The sequence below is a fragment of the Ursus arctos genome, chromosome X, assembly GCF_023065955.2.
Source record: "Ursus arctos isolate Adak ecotype North America chromosome X, UrsArc2.0, whole genome shotgun sequence".
In the NCBI taxonomy this organism is placed as follows: Eukaryota; Metazoa; Chordata; class Mammalia; order Carnivora; family Ursidae; genus Ursus; species Ursus arctos.
In genome coordinates, this window is record NC_079873.1 from 116801212 (window position 1) to 116815072 (window position 13861).

At 42.4% G+C, this 13861-nt stretch overlaps 1 protein-coding gene across 14 annotated transcripts in view; it reads left to right on the forward strand.

Moving 5' to 3' along the window:
* The window catches only part of ARHGEF6 (Rac/Cdc42 guanine nucleotide exchange factor 6), a 112428-nt gene that overhangs the window by 58676 nt on the left and 39891 nt on the right, over positions 1–13861 (forward strand). For all 14 annotated transcript variants that reach the window (XM_044392447.3, XM_057314815.1, XM_057314821.1 and 11 more), the window contains one exon: positions 13597–13691. In XM_044392447.3, coding sequence (XP_044248382.1) covers positions 13597–13691 — 95 coding nt within the window. The remainder of the gene's footprint in view (positions 1–13596; positions 13692–13861) is intronic.

Below are 13861 nucleotides of genomic sequence, written 5' to 3' on the forward strand. Positions count from 1 at the left end.
GTATAATGTCAGGGGCGCCGCAGTGGAACTCTTCTGCTTGTAGGCCTCGTACAGTGTCTAGAAGGTTTACATTCACTGTACTGAACAATTCAAAGGTAGCACAAAGACTCAGAGCAAGGCCTGTTAAACAGTGCCGAGAGAGAAATCGGTTCATATGTAGGCGTTATGGGGAAATTCAGCAGTTAGATATAACCTTACCAGATATTTAGAAGGTGAATTCCCAGGTTCCTCTAAGCAATAAATTTTAAGTGATTGCATACTGTGATTTTATTTTAGAACCAATCAATCCATTATGATGTCCTCGAAAATATTATCAACCTTGTGTTCGAGGAGAGCCTGAAGGGAAGACTGCCCTTTGGCACAGAGGGAAGAATGAAAGGGCTCTGGCTTGAACACAGATATGTCAAAATCTATTAGCTGTAAATAGGGCATGTGCAATATTCAAAATAAGTTCCCATTTGAAAAAAAATCATATTACTCTCCTTAATCTTCTCTCTGCTTTCCTTCATATCTCCTTTCCAGACTTGGCCCAGTCACTAATGAAAAGGTCAAGGCATCATAACCTCTAAGTTTTCCTGTCTGGTAGCTTCGTCATCGTCGTCCCCCACCTTGGCTGAAACAGTGTCACTTTTCACCCAATATTAGATATGTATTTGGGCTGCATACTCCTTTCATTCTGTGCATGGATATTTTTTAAACATCTCTATACATGGCGTTTCTAAAGACAGAACTGCGCTCTTCAGTGAATTTGCTCCATAATGATGACGTGAGCAATAGTTGGTATGAGAATTCAGGAAGGAGCTTCATAGGTGGCATGGACAATAATCAGAGGGGACAATTTTATCACTATTTTTTTCCTTACATGTCTGAGGTTAAAGTATATTACCCAACAGAGCTGGGCTCCCTTCTCCCTTCCTCTGTGACCATTTCTTTTAGCTTCCAGGTGACCCCCAGTGATTTAATTTTTTTTTTAAGATTTTGTTTTTTTTTATTTGAGAGAAAGAAAAAGAGAGAGAGAGCATGAGTCAGGAGAGGGGCTGAGGGAGTGGGAGAGGGTGAGACTCTCAAGCAGACTCTGCACTGAGCACAGAGCCCAACAGGGGGCTCCATCTCATGACTCTGAGATCATGACCGAGCCAAAACCAAGAGTCAGGCACTTAACTGACTGAGCCGCCCAGCCACCCCACCCCAGTGATTTAATTTTTTAAAGATTTATTTATTATTAGAGAGAGAGAGAGCACACATGGGTGCACAAGTAGGGAGAGGGGCAGAGGGAGAGGGAGAGAAGTAGACTCCCCACTGAGCATGGAACCCAACACAGGGCTTGATCTCACGACCCTGAGATCAAGAGCTGAGCCAAAATCAAGAGTCAGATGCTTAACTGACGGAGCCACCCAGGCGCCCCCCCGCCCCAGTGATTTAATTTTTAAAGAAAGAATGCAGTCAAATGGTGGATGAAAATATGACCATAGCTTCTTCTCCCTGTGGATTTGAAGTATGCCATCAAGCTGCTTTGGAGCTCTCTCTGCCTCTGCTGATTCTACCAATGTATTTTTTCAAGTTTTTATTTAAATTCCAGGTAGTTCACATACAGTGTATTATTAGTTTCAGATGTACAGTTTAGTGATTCCACACTTCCACACATCACCCCCTGCTCATCATAGTCAGTGCCGTCCTTCATCCCCATCCCCTGTGTCCCCCACCCCCCACCCCACCCCCTCCCCTCTGGTAACCATCACTGTGTTCTCTGTGGTTAAGAGTTTGTGTCTTGCTTTGCCTCTCTGTCTTTTTTTTCACTTTGCTTGTTTGTTTTGTTTCTGAAATTCCGCATATGAGTGAGAGCATATAGTATTTGTCTTTCTCTGACTGATTTATTTCCCTTAGCATTATACTCTGTAGTTCCATCTATGTTGTTGCAAATGGAAAGATGTCATTCTTTTTTGTGGCTGAATAATATTCCTCTGTGTGTGTGTGTGTGTGTGTGTGTGTGTGTGTCAAAAAGTTAAAAATAGAACTGCCTTATGATCCAGCAACCACACTACTGGGTATTTACCCAAAGAACACGAGAATACTAATTCACAGGGTTACACGCACCCCTGCATTATGGCAGCATTATTTACAACAGCCAAGATATGGAAGTAGCCCGAGTGTCCATCGATAGATGAATGGATAAAGAAGATGTAGTAAGTACATACAATGATTCTACCAATTTCAGATCTCATTGGGATTATCCAAGGCATGTTAACCTCTGTGATTCTTATGGGCCTCATGTAAATTTTATATATAAATTCTGGATGTCCTGCAGTTTGTATCTCCCACCTCCTGTTAGAGTTCATGCGCATGGCTTCTAGTTCCTTGCTGCTTATATAAACAGTTCTGCAGTGAGGAATCTGATACATAGGACTTTGGCAAACTGTATATAAAGATGTGCAGAGTGGATTCTGAGAAGTTAAATTGTCCAAAGGCCTGAGAACCAGGAGAGCCAATGGTGTAAGTTCTAGTCCGAGGGTAGGAGAAGACTGATGTTTCAGTTCAAGACGTCAGGCAGAGAGAACGATTCTCCCTTCCTCTACCTTTTTGTTCTATTCAGGCCCTCAACAGATTGGATGATGCCCACCCACATTGGGGTGGGCACTCTGCTTTACTCACTCTACCAGTTCAAAGGCTCATCTTATCTGGAAACGCACTCACAGACACACCCATAAATAATGTTTAAGCTGGGTACCTTGTGACCCAGTGAAGTGACATGTAAAATTAACCATCACGGGGTGCCTGGGTGGCTCCGATGGTTAAGCATCTGCCTTTGGCTAAGGTTGTGATCTCTGGGTCCTGAAATCGAGCCCTGTGTTGGGCGCCCAGCTCAGCGGGGAGTCTGCTTCTCCCTCTTCCTCTCCCCCCTGCTCATGTGTGCTCTCTCTCTCTCAAATGAATAAATAAAATCTTTAAAAAATAAAATTCAATTAGCCATCACATCATATAAACTTAGGCAGGATAGAGACCTCTTGATTGGCAAGTCTGTAGATATCGTCTCCCCCTTTTCAAGTTTCCAAGGGGTCGTCTCCTGATTTCTGCCCCATTCAGGCCTTGATGCATTCTGGTGGCACATCAGTGTGTCTGAGGCTGGGCCACTCCTGGCCTGTTGCTTGGAATGGGTGTTGAGCATCCTTTAGGGCTGGGGCAGCCCAGAGGAGGCTTGTGCTGCCCCTGACCTTGGTTCCTTCCGTGTCCTCAAGATATGCTGCCATTTGTTGAACTTGTTTCCGCATTGAAAAACAGTGTATCATTTTCCTATTCATTGTTTTTCTGATAATCTTATCCTGCTCCTTGGCTTTCTTTGAAATATTTAAAAATTAAGAACAACAGCAACAGTAGCAACAAGAAAGGAAAATGGTACCAATGTGAGGGGAGGGATGTTAATTAGCTTGATTGAGGTGATCATTTTGCAGTGTGTGCCTTTATCAAAATATCATGTTATATGCCTCCAATATATATATACTTTTTATTTGTCGGTTGTACCTCAGTAAAACTGAAAAAATGAAGAACAGAGAAAGGAATCTCAGGGGCTTCGTCATCAGGCTTAATTTACACGCAGCACCTAGGTTGTCGCCCCCACGGCCTCGTGGGGAAGGCAGGACAGACGTGGTAGTGTAAGCCCCCTGGCAGAGAATGGTGTAAAGGTACACAGTATCCTAACATGGGTTTCTCAAAATGTGGTTGAGGGATCCTGCATCCGACGCCCCCCGGGAAGCTTGTTAAACGTGCAGATATCTGGGCCCCATACCTTACTTGCTATACCTCAGAATGTCTGGCCCCAGATCTCAGGAAATCGCATTTTTAACAACTCCTTCAGCCCCTTCCTCACCTCTTCCACTGCCCCCGCCCACAGGTATTCTGAAGCTCAGGAAACTGACGTTGGAGGACCAATAAAGGGAAAGGTTCAGTGGAAGATGGGATTCAAGCATGTCAAGACTTAGATAAGCGGAGAAGAGCTGGAAGGGAGTTCAGGCAGGGAGGCACTATCTGGGCACAGCTGCCCAGGCAGGAGTGTGCATGCCTGCAGTCCGTCCCCGCCTGCCGTCCATCCCTGCAGGTCACAGGGAGGACTGCTGTCTCTGTTTGCCCATCGAAATGCCCTGGGAAGGGACAATGCTTTATTCACTGCAGCCGTTCCTGCACACGGGAAGGGTGCTGTCCTTTGCCCTGCCACACACAGGAATCCGAAGGCTCGATTCCAGCCATGAGCATCAGTCTGCAGAGGGAGACGGGCTGTCTGCCTACACCCAAACGGAAAAATACAAGCAGTAAGGGCCAGCAGTATTTTTTTTTTCTACCTTTCTTCTGCGTAACTTGTGGCGGATGCCTAAAGGGTGTGTCTTAAAGAACTTGCATTCGGGAGGAAAGGTGGGAAGTGTGTGGCAATGTTAGATCACATAAAAATCCCAGGAAACCTCTGGCAGTTTCTGCTCTCATCACCTACCTTCTGCTTACCCCATTTTCTCTCTTACTCATCTGTCTGCCCACTTGCTCCCACCTGAATTTTCTCTATCTTTGTCTAGTGCTTATTCATCCCCCCACCTTTTTAAGACTTTATTTTATAGAGCAGTTTTGGGTTCACAGCAAAACTGAGCAGAAAGTACAGAGATTTCTCATCCACCCCCCCGCCCCCGGCCGCACACTTGCACAGCCTCGCCCACTACCAGCATCTTCCACCAGAGTAGGGACAGGTGACAACCGAAGAATGAAAAAAAATATATATATATATATGTATATATATACGTATATATATATATATATATATATATACGTATATATATATAAAGTTTACATTAGGGTTCACTCTTGGTGTGGTATGTTCTTTGGGTTGGGGCAAATGTATAATGGCATGTATCCATCATTAGCGGATCATACAGAGTATTTTCACTGCCCTGAAAGTCCTCGTGTGCCTTCCCTTTTTTAATCTACCGACCTAAACTACTTTATACATCTACCCATTTACTCCTTCTCCGTATCCCCTGTACTTTTTCACCTACCCATTTCCTGTCTCACTCATCCATAGACAGTTGACCCTTGAACAACTTGGGGGTTGGGGCGCTGACCCCCTGCACAGTCGAAAATCCACGTATAACTTTCGACTCTCCAAGAACTTAACTCATAGCTTGCTGTTGACCAGAAGCCTCACCGATAACATGAGAAGTTGATTACCACCTATTTTGTATGTCATATGTGTTATATGCTGCACTCTTATCGTAAAGTAAGCTAGAGAAAAGAAAATGTTATTAACAAAGTCATAAGGGAAAAAATACCTTTACGGTACTGTACTGTATTTATTGAAAAGAATTTGCGTCTAAGTGGACCTGCGCAGTTTGAACCCGTGTGGTTCGAGGGTCAACTGTTTATCTTCCATCTGAAGGCTGGAGGTAGAGGTGGTGACAGAATTCGTAGAGTCTGTTGATCGGGAGATAGTGCTGCTGGTTCCGGGAAATCCAAGGACCTCGAGGTGTGAGACCAATCACTGCACTTGAATTGGCTTCCAGGCTCTACTGGCATATAAGCCAAAGGTGACAGTAATACAGTAATACGGTGCCTTCTTAGGTCCCATAGGACTTTATCAACATGAACTCATTTTTACAGGCATCATAATTATCTCAGAATTCCTATAGTATGTCTCTGCTTTGATTTAAGGTTTCCTGAGCCATTAGAATCCTCCTTCATCATTGGACATCTCTCTGTTTTCAGCCTTTGTTATGCATTTTTGCCTTTTAAAATAATTCCTTCATTCTCTATGACTCTCTCCCTTTGGAAGAAAGAGTTATAAAAATGAACTCACTCTCAAGCCTTTCCAAGGAACGTGGGAAATATATTTTACTGGAAAATCAATAACCCGGGATGGAGGCACAAAAGGCCTCCACCTCTTTTTCTATGGCTTCTCACCATCTGTCTTATTCTGAATTTAGTCAAAGGTTAATGGAGCAAAAGGATACTCAGTTGTCCTTGGGAAGACAGAGGCAGGGAGAAAGGAGATGTCTGGCCGCAGTCTATTTTAGTAAGTTCGAATGGATTTCATCTCGATCAAACTGTACTGCTCTGAAGCTGGTTGGCTTGCCAAACCCTTGCCTTCTGACTCACCACTGAGGCCTTCTGTTTGGGAACACATAGCCTCCTCTGTCTGCTTCCCTTTTTATCCTCTTACAGTAGATGCCCTGTGGCCTGAAAAATAAAGAACCAGTCTCAGAAGTTCATCAGTTGGTCTTTTGAGATTGAGGAAAGCAATAAAAGCCCAAATGAATTTGGGAAAGAATCCCAAGCATCCACCCAGATGAGCATTTCTACTAATCAAGCCTCAGCAAGGGCAGGGCTCTTTAATATGTTACCGTTCAATATTCTTTTTTGCAGTATTTAATGAAGGATTCGTTGACGACCTTTGTCAGTTTAGTTCAGCCACCCTCAAAACTTGCAACAATATGAGTTAACATATATTTTCGGTTTAGCTCTCCAGAACCCACCCAAAGGCACCAGGAGGTGTCTGCCTGCATAACTCACCTTTGCCTTCTTGGGTCCCAGGCTAGTGGGTCCACCAAGACTGGGACCCCTAGGAAGCGTGCTTCCTCACCTAGCAAATACACCCATGGGAGCAGGACACTGGGCACCCTTCTTGCAAAATCTCAGTGACTTCGTTTTCTTTTCTTTTCTTTTTTTTTCCTTTGCAAAATCTTAGTGGTTTCTTTTAAAGGAGCCCCAGATGATAGTATTTTAAAGGAAGTTGAAATAATAAAGCTGTTTCAGTGGTGAGAGGGAGGTCGGATTAAAGCAGTGTTGTTTGTTGTAAAAATCACATTTTATGATGTAAATAATGTCTGACTTTTCTAATTTAAAAATTCCCTTCAGGCAATGAATGACTGGATCTAGTTTGATATTTTTTTATTTTGTTTTTCTTGTTTCCAGCAGACATTATAATGTGGGTAGGGTGACAGTTATAGGCAACAGTGCTTGAAAGGAGGCTGAGGATGTGGGATGGCTCATTTCCAGACATGGTCTTTTTAGAAAAATGTGAACAAAAGGAGATGATTAGATGACTTCATTCCTTCCCGAACATGAGCAGGAAGGCATGCCACCATCCTTTTCCCTGCCCTCCATACAAATCCTATAGACAAATAAATACTGTTAATAAAGCCGTCTGTGTATATTTTACCTCTTCCTTAATAAAAAATGATACTGCTGAATCCTGGTGCAGTTCTCGCCATTTCTAAGAATACAAAATGAGTATTAGTGCTGAGCACGAATATAGGTGATGAGCAGAGGTACCGTAGTGAACAGCAGGCCAGCTGGGCAGAGAGCTCTGTGATGGACAGATTCGAGTTTGGAAGGACATTCTCCTGGATGAGGACTTGGAGTCCGAGAGAAAAACCGGAAAGAGTTTCTCTTAACAGATGAGAAATGTGTCCTTTGACTTTTTAAAATAGCTTTATTAACATATAATTCACATACCACATAACTCACCATTTTAAACAGTACAAGTCACTGATTTTTAGTAAGTTAACAGAGTTATGTGACAATCACCACTATCTGGTTTTACAATATTTTCATCACCTCACCACCCCAATAAGAAACCCAGTACCCATACCAGCAATGTCCACAGTAGCCAACTTGTGGAAAGAGCCCAGATGTCCATCGACAGATGAATAGACAAAGAAGAGGTGATATTATATATTTATATATAATATAAATAAAATACTCCAATGAAATACTACTCAGCCATCAAAAAGAATTAAATCTTGCCATTTGCAACAACGTTGGTGGAACTAGAGTGTATTATGCGTATTATGCTAAGCAAAATAAGTCAGCCAGAGAAAGACAAATACCATATGATTTCACTCATACGTAGAACTTAAGAAACAAAACAGATGAACATAGGGGAAGGGAGGGATAAACAAAATAAGACAAAATTAGAGAGGGAGACAAACCATAAGACTCTTAACTCTAGGAAACAAATAGGGTTGCTGGAGGGGAGGTGGGTGGGGGGATGGGGTAACTGGGTGATGGTCATTAAGGAGGGCACTTGATGGAACGAACACTGGGTGTCATATGCAACTGATGAATCATTAGTCTATCTCTGAAGCTAATAATAAAGTATATGTTAACTAAATTGAATTTCAATAAAAAATTAAAAAAAGAAGAAAGCCTGTACCCATTAGCAATCACTTCCTCCAGGCCTTGACAACCGCTAATCTACTGTCTGTCTCTATGGATTCTGCCTATTCTGGACATGCCGTATAAACTGAATCATACATTATTTGTTCCTCTGTGTCTGGTTTCTTTCACTTAGTGTATTATTTTCGTGGTTTGTTCATGTTGTAGAATGTACCAGTACTTCTTTCCTTTTTATGGCTGAGATTCCATTGTATAGATATACTAGGTTGTGTCTATCCATTCATCAGTTGATGGACCTTTGGATTGTATCCACTTTATGGTTGTTATTAATAATGCTCTGTAAAGATGCATGTGCAGGTTTTTGTGTGCACATATGTTTTCATTTCTCTAGGAATTGAACTGCTGTGTCATATGGTGAAACTCTATGGCTATTCAAATACTTAGCTGACTTTCAAGTGATTATTTTTACTGTTGAGTTGTTAGAATTCTTTATAAATTCTGGATACTAGACCCTTCCCAGATATATGACTTGTAAATATTTCTCCCATTCTGTGGCTTATCTTTTCACTTTCTTGATAATGTGCTTTGCCCCTTTTAATTTTTATGAATTCCAGCTTATGTATTTTTTCTCTTGTTGCTTGTGCTTTTGGTGTCAAATCCAAAGTCATGAAGATTTCCTCCTCTGTTCTCTTCTGAGTTTGGTAGTTTTAACGCTTGAGTCCATTTTGAATTATTTTTTGTATACGTTATAGAGTTGGAGTGCAAGTCTTTTGCATGTAGACATCCAGCAGTCCTCGCACCATTTGTTTAAAAGACTGTTCTTTCCCTTTTGAAAGGTCTCGGTACACTTGTCAAAAATCAGTTGACCATGGGTTCATTTCTGGACTCTGAATTCTACTCCACCGATCTACATATCTATCCTATACCAGTACTAAACTATCTTGTTACTGTAGCTTTGTGGTATGTTTTGGAATTGGAAAGTGTACCCTCTACTCTGTTCTTTTCCAGGACTTTAAGAGTTTGTGAAGGACTGATATGAATTCTTTCAACTTTTGATAGAATCAACCAGTAAGGCCATCTCATCCTGGACTTTAACTTATGGGAATTGTTTTGAATGCTTATTCAATGTCTTTACTTGTTATAGGTGTTGAGACTTTCTGTTTCTTTTGTGAGTCAGTTTTGGTAGTTTGTATCTTTCTAGAATTTTCTTTTTGCTTTTTTGAATGGTTGACCTAGAGTTTGCAATGTATATTTAGATCTAGTGCAAAAATACCACTATACTGCTTTATAGGTGGCACGAGTACCTTATAATAACAGAGTACTCCTAGTTCCTCCCTCCCATCCCTTGTATTCTTGCTGTCATTCATTTCATTTATGCATAAGCATACATAAGCATTATATATATGCCTGTCTATAAGCATATGTATATGCTTATCTTTTTTGTAAGCATATATAATGCTTATCTTAATTATATATATGTAATTGAATACATTGTTTCTATTATTTGAACAGACTGTTATCTGTTACATCAATTAAGAATATAAAAAATTAGAGTTTTTATTTTATCTTCACTTATTCCTTCTCTCATATTTTCTTTCCTTATGTAGATCTGGGTCTCTGACCTATAGCATTTTCCTCCTCTCTGAAGAACCTTTTTTGAAACACGTCCTGCAAGGCAGGTCTACTGGCAATAAATTCCCTCAATTTTTGTATGCCTGAGAAAGTCTTTATTTTTCCTTGAGTTTTGAAGGAAAATTTCACAGGGTACAGAATTCCAGGTTGGTGGGATTTTTTTTTCTCAACACTTTAAATATTTAACTCCACTCCCCTCTTCTTTGCATGGTTTCTGAGGATACATTGGATATAATTCTTATCTTAGCTTCTCTATAGTTAAGCTGGGGTTCCCCCCCCCCCACTCCGGGTTCTTTTAGGGTTTTTTCTTTATCTTTGCTTTTTCTGGACTTTGAATGTGACTTGCCTAGGTGGGTTTGTTTTTTGCCTTTATCCTGCTGGTTATCTGTGAGCTTCCCGGATCTGTCGTTTGGTGTTTGACATTAATTTAGAAAAATTGTCAGTCATTGTTGTTTCAAGTATTTCTTCTGTCCCTTTCTCCCTTTCTTCTCCTTCTGGTATTCTCATTAAACACGTGTTATCCCACAATTCGTAGGTATTCTGTTTCATTTTTTAAGTCTTTTTTTTTGTTTGTTTGCTTTTCAGTTTCAAAATCTTCAACCATAAGCTCAGAGATTCTTTTTTCGGTGGTCCAGTGTACCAATGAGCCCATCAAAGGCATTCTTCATTTCTATTATAGTGTTTTGGATTGCTACCATTTCATTTTCATTCTAAGTATTTCTATCTTTCTGCTTACAATACCCATCTGTTCTTGTGTGTTGTCTACTTTCATTAGAGCTCTTAGCATATTACTCATAGTCATATTAAAATCCTAGTCTGATAATTCCAATGCTCCTGTCATCCCTGACTGTGGTTCCAGTGTTTTCCCCGTCTCTTCAAACTGTGCTTTTTGCCTTTTAGTATGCCTTGTACCTTTTTTTTGGAAGCCAAACATGACATACTGGGTAAAAGGAGCTGGAGTAAGTAGGTCTTAAGTAATATGGTGGTGAGGCGTGGGGGCAGGGGAGGGATTCTGAAGTCCACCGATTAGGTCTCAATGTTTTGGTGAGTTTATTCTCTAGACTGTGAACTTCATCAGTGTGCTTCTCAGGTTGTTTTCCTCCTTTAGGGGGGGACAGGAAGCCTAGAGGGAGCTGAGGTAGGGTATTTCCCCTCCCCTAGCTAGGATGGGCCCTGGTAAAAACCTGATAGGCTAGGCTCTCGTGAAACAGTTTCTCTCTTGAGGGCAGACCTTGTTAAGATGGACAGAATGCTCTGGTGTATTTCAAAATGGCTACCTTTCCTTTCCTGCTTCTGAAGGAGGGAGATTTTCCTCCTCTCTTTGCTGTGACAGCCTGGTAGAGCTGCCGGAGGTACCACAAAAGGTGGGTGTGCTGCCCTGTGACTGGGCCCCCTGGGGGTTTAAACTCTCAGACTTGTCCACACTGCACCCCCAGCAATTCAGTTACAGCTCAGGTTTTCCTGCCCTTCTCCTGATTTCCGTGGAGGCCTCTGCTCATGGGTTTCTGCTCCAGCAAATTTTGATTTTCTGTATCTGCCTGTCTGTCTCTCCACTTTTGGGGGTAGCATTTTCCCCCCGTGGCCTCAATTCTCTGACAGATGTAAGAAAAGTTAGGCGTTTTTTTTTTTTCCCCCAGTTAGTTCAGCTATCTACTTATTGTTAGGGTAGAGTAATGACTGCCACGCTGCTTAAATGCTGGACCAGAAACCAGAAGTCCTCTTTCTTCTTTTTTGATATGGACATTTACAGCTATATATTTGTCTGCTTTAACTGCTTCCCAGGAGTTTTTTTTATTTTTTATTTTTTCAAAGATTTTATTTATTTATTTATTTATTTATTTATTTATTTGTCAGAGAGAGAGCACACAAGCAGGGGGAGTGGTAGGCAGAAGGAGAGGGAGAAGCAGGCTTCCCTCTGAGCAAGGAGCCCAATGCGGGACGCCATCCTAGGCCCCTGGGATCATGACCTGAGCCGAAGGCAGACTCTTAACCCACTGAGCCACCCAGGCGTCCCCCATGCGTTTTTCATGTTGTGTTTTCTTTTTTGTTCATCTCAAGAGAGTTGCCGATTTCCTTTGCGGTGTTTCAGCTTTCTGTGGGGGGAATCATTTCTATTCCATCGCTGGCTTAATTTCAGAGAGCATTAGTGCCTCCAGGCCCTGGGATTTATTGACACTTAGATCTTTTGGGAGTAGTTTCTGAGGAGTAGAGGAACTGAAAGGAGACATGAGCGGCTGGGGAGGAGGGGGTATGACTTAAGCCCTCGCTTTTGAAGCCACGCTGTGGCCTGTGCCCTCTAAACCACGGATTCTCAACTGGGGCGATATTGTCCTTCAGATGGTGTTTGGCAATGTCTGGACACGTGTCCGATTGCCATACCGGGTGGGGGGGGGTGGCATGCAGCTGACATCTAGTGGGTAGAGGCCAGGGACGCTGCTCAACATCCCATAGCGCACGGGGCAGCCCCTGCCAGCAAGGAGTTGTCCGGTCTCAAGTGTCAGTAGCGCCACCGTGGTGAACCCTTTTGTGACCCTTTACGTTGGCGGGACTGTTTCCCGCTCACTCAGCACCTACCTGTACAGTGTCTCAGTGCCTCTTCACAATGGTCCCTGAGGTAGGTGAAATGTCACAATCTGAGGTGAGGTGAGTGAAGCCTTAAAACTGTAGCCACCTGTCCGTCGGTAGCAGAGCCTGGACGAGCGCCCCCCGTCTGGTGGTTTCCCCCAAAGCCCACGGTTACCTGGGCCTCCGCTCGCTTTGCCCTCTCAACCTTTCAAAAGCGGATCATCATGCATTGTCCTGTGAGTCTGTGTCTGGAACGCTGGTTGCCCGAGGGGCTTCTCGCAGCCAAGAATGCTTCACGTTGTCCTGTGATCCTCTGTTTGACGTCCCGCTCTGCGAACCCACGGCGTGGCACTGGGCACGGAGTGGACATTCAGGACACTGCTATTGGGTGAATTAGGAGATAGGAGGGAAAGTCAACTGAAGTGTTAGCTTGGCGAGCTCTAGGAGCTTGCAATGTAGGTTGTAGCTACTTCCAGAAGAGGCCGGGGAATGGGGCAGTCCCCTAGGACTGGTGGGGCAAGAGAAATGTTCTGGGGCGTTCTGTACGTTGGTTGTTTTGCCTAGAGGATTTTGATTTGGTTATTCTTCATAATAACCGGTGGGCATTATTTTCCTTGTTAAATTCCTCCCACTTCAGCTTCCTCTTCTGTTTGAAATGTTCATACTAGCACTTTTTACCTTTCTTAAAAGACCAGTTCAAACTCTACTTAAAAATTCACTGTGGCCTCAGGTTTTGTCCCCTAAAGGTCTTATTGAAATGTAACTTAAAGAAAAACCTTTTGTGGTATTTGACCTCAGTTATCGTGAAATTACCCTGACATCGAATCTGGATGTCTTAAGGTAGCCTGGTCTCAATGTTCTCATCCATAAAATGGGAATATGATCCTTTGTTTGCTGAGACCGTTCCCGAGGATCAATGATTTAAAGCCCATGAAAGCATTCTCAACAGCGCTGTGTAAATGGCCAGGTCCTTCCGGTTATGAGTAACTGTGAAAAATTGTATTCATATGAATTATGCAATATAACCAGTGGTCGTGCAATTATTAGTTTGCTAGAACGAAGTTTGTTGTGCAATTATTAGTTTGCGTCCAGATTTTGCGCTTCTTACTTACTATGTGCTAGCCTGGTAATTTGGTTAAAATATACTACGTGCTAGTCTGGTAATTTGGTTAAAGTATCTAAAGCTCTGCCTTACCTTTGGACTGTCCTGACAAATACAAGATCTTGACCTTGACCTTTGTTTCTCTATAGGTGTTACAGAACATTCTGGACACTGAAAAGGATTATGCTAAAGAACTTCAGTCTCTACTTGTCACTTACTTAAGACCCCTGCAGTCCAATAACAAGTAAGATTTACATTTTAAACCCCTTGCTAAATAAAGCAAGGTAATGTCAGCATCCAGAGTCATTGCTCTTATGTCACTGAATAATTGATTTTGCCCTTTAGAAGAATTTCCACAGATCACAGGTTGCCAAGAACATGGTCAAGGCAACGGAAATTACACAAGATGTTGCT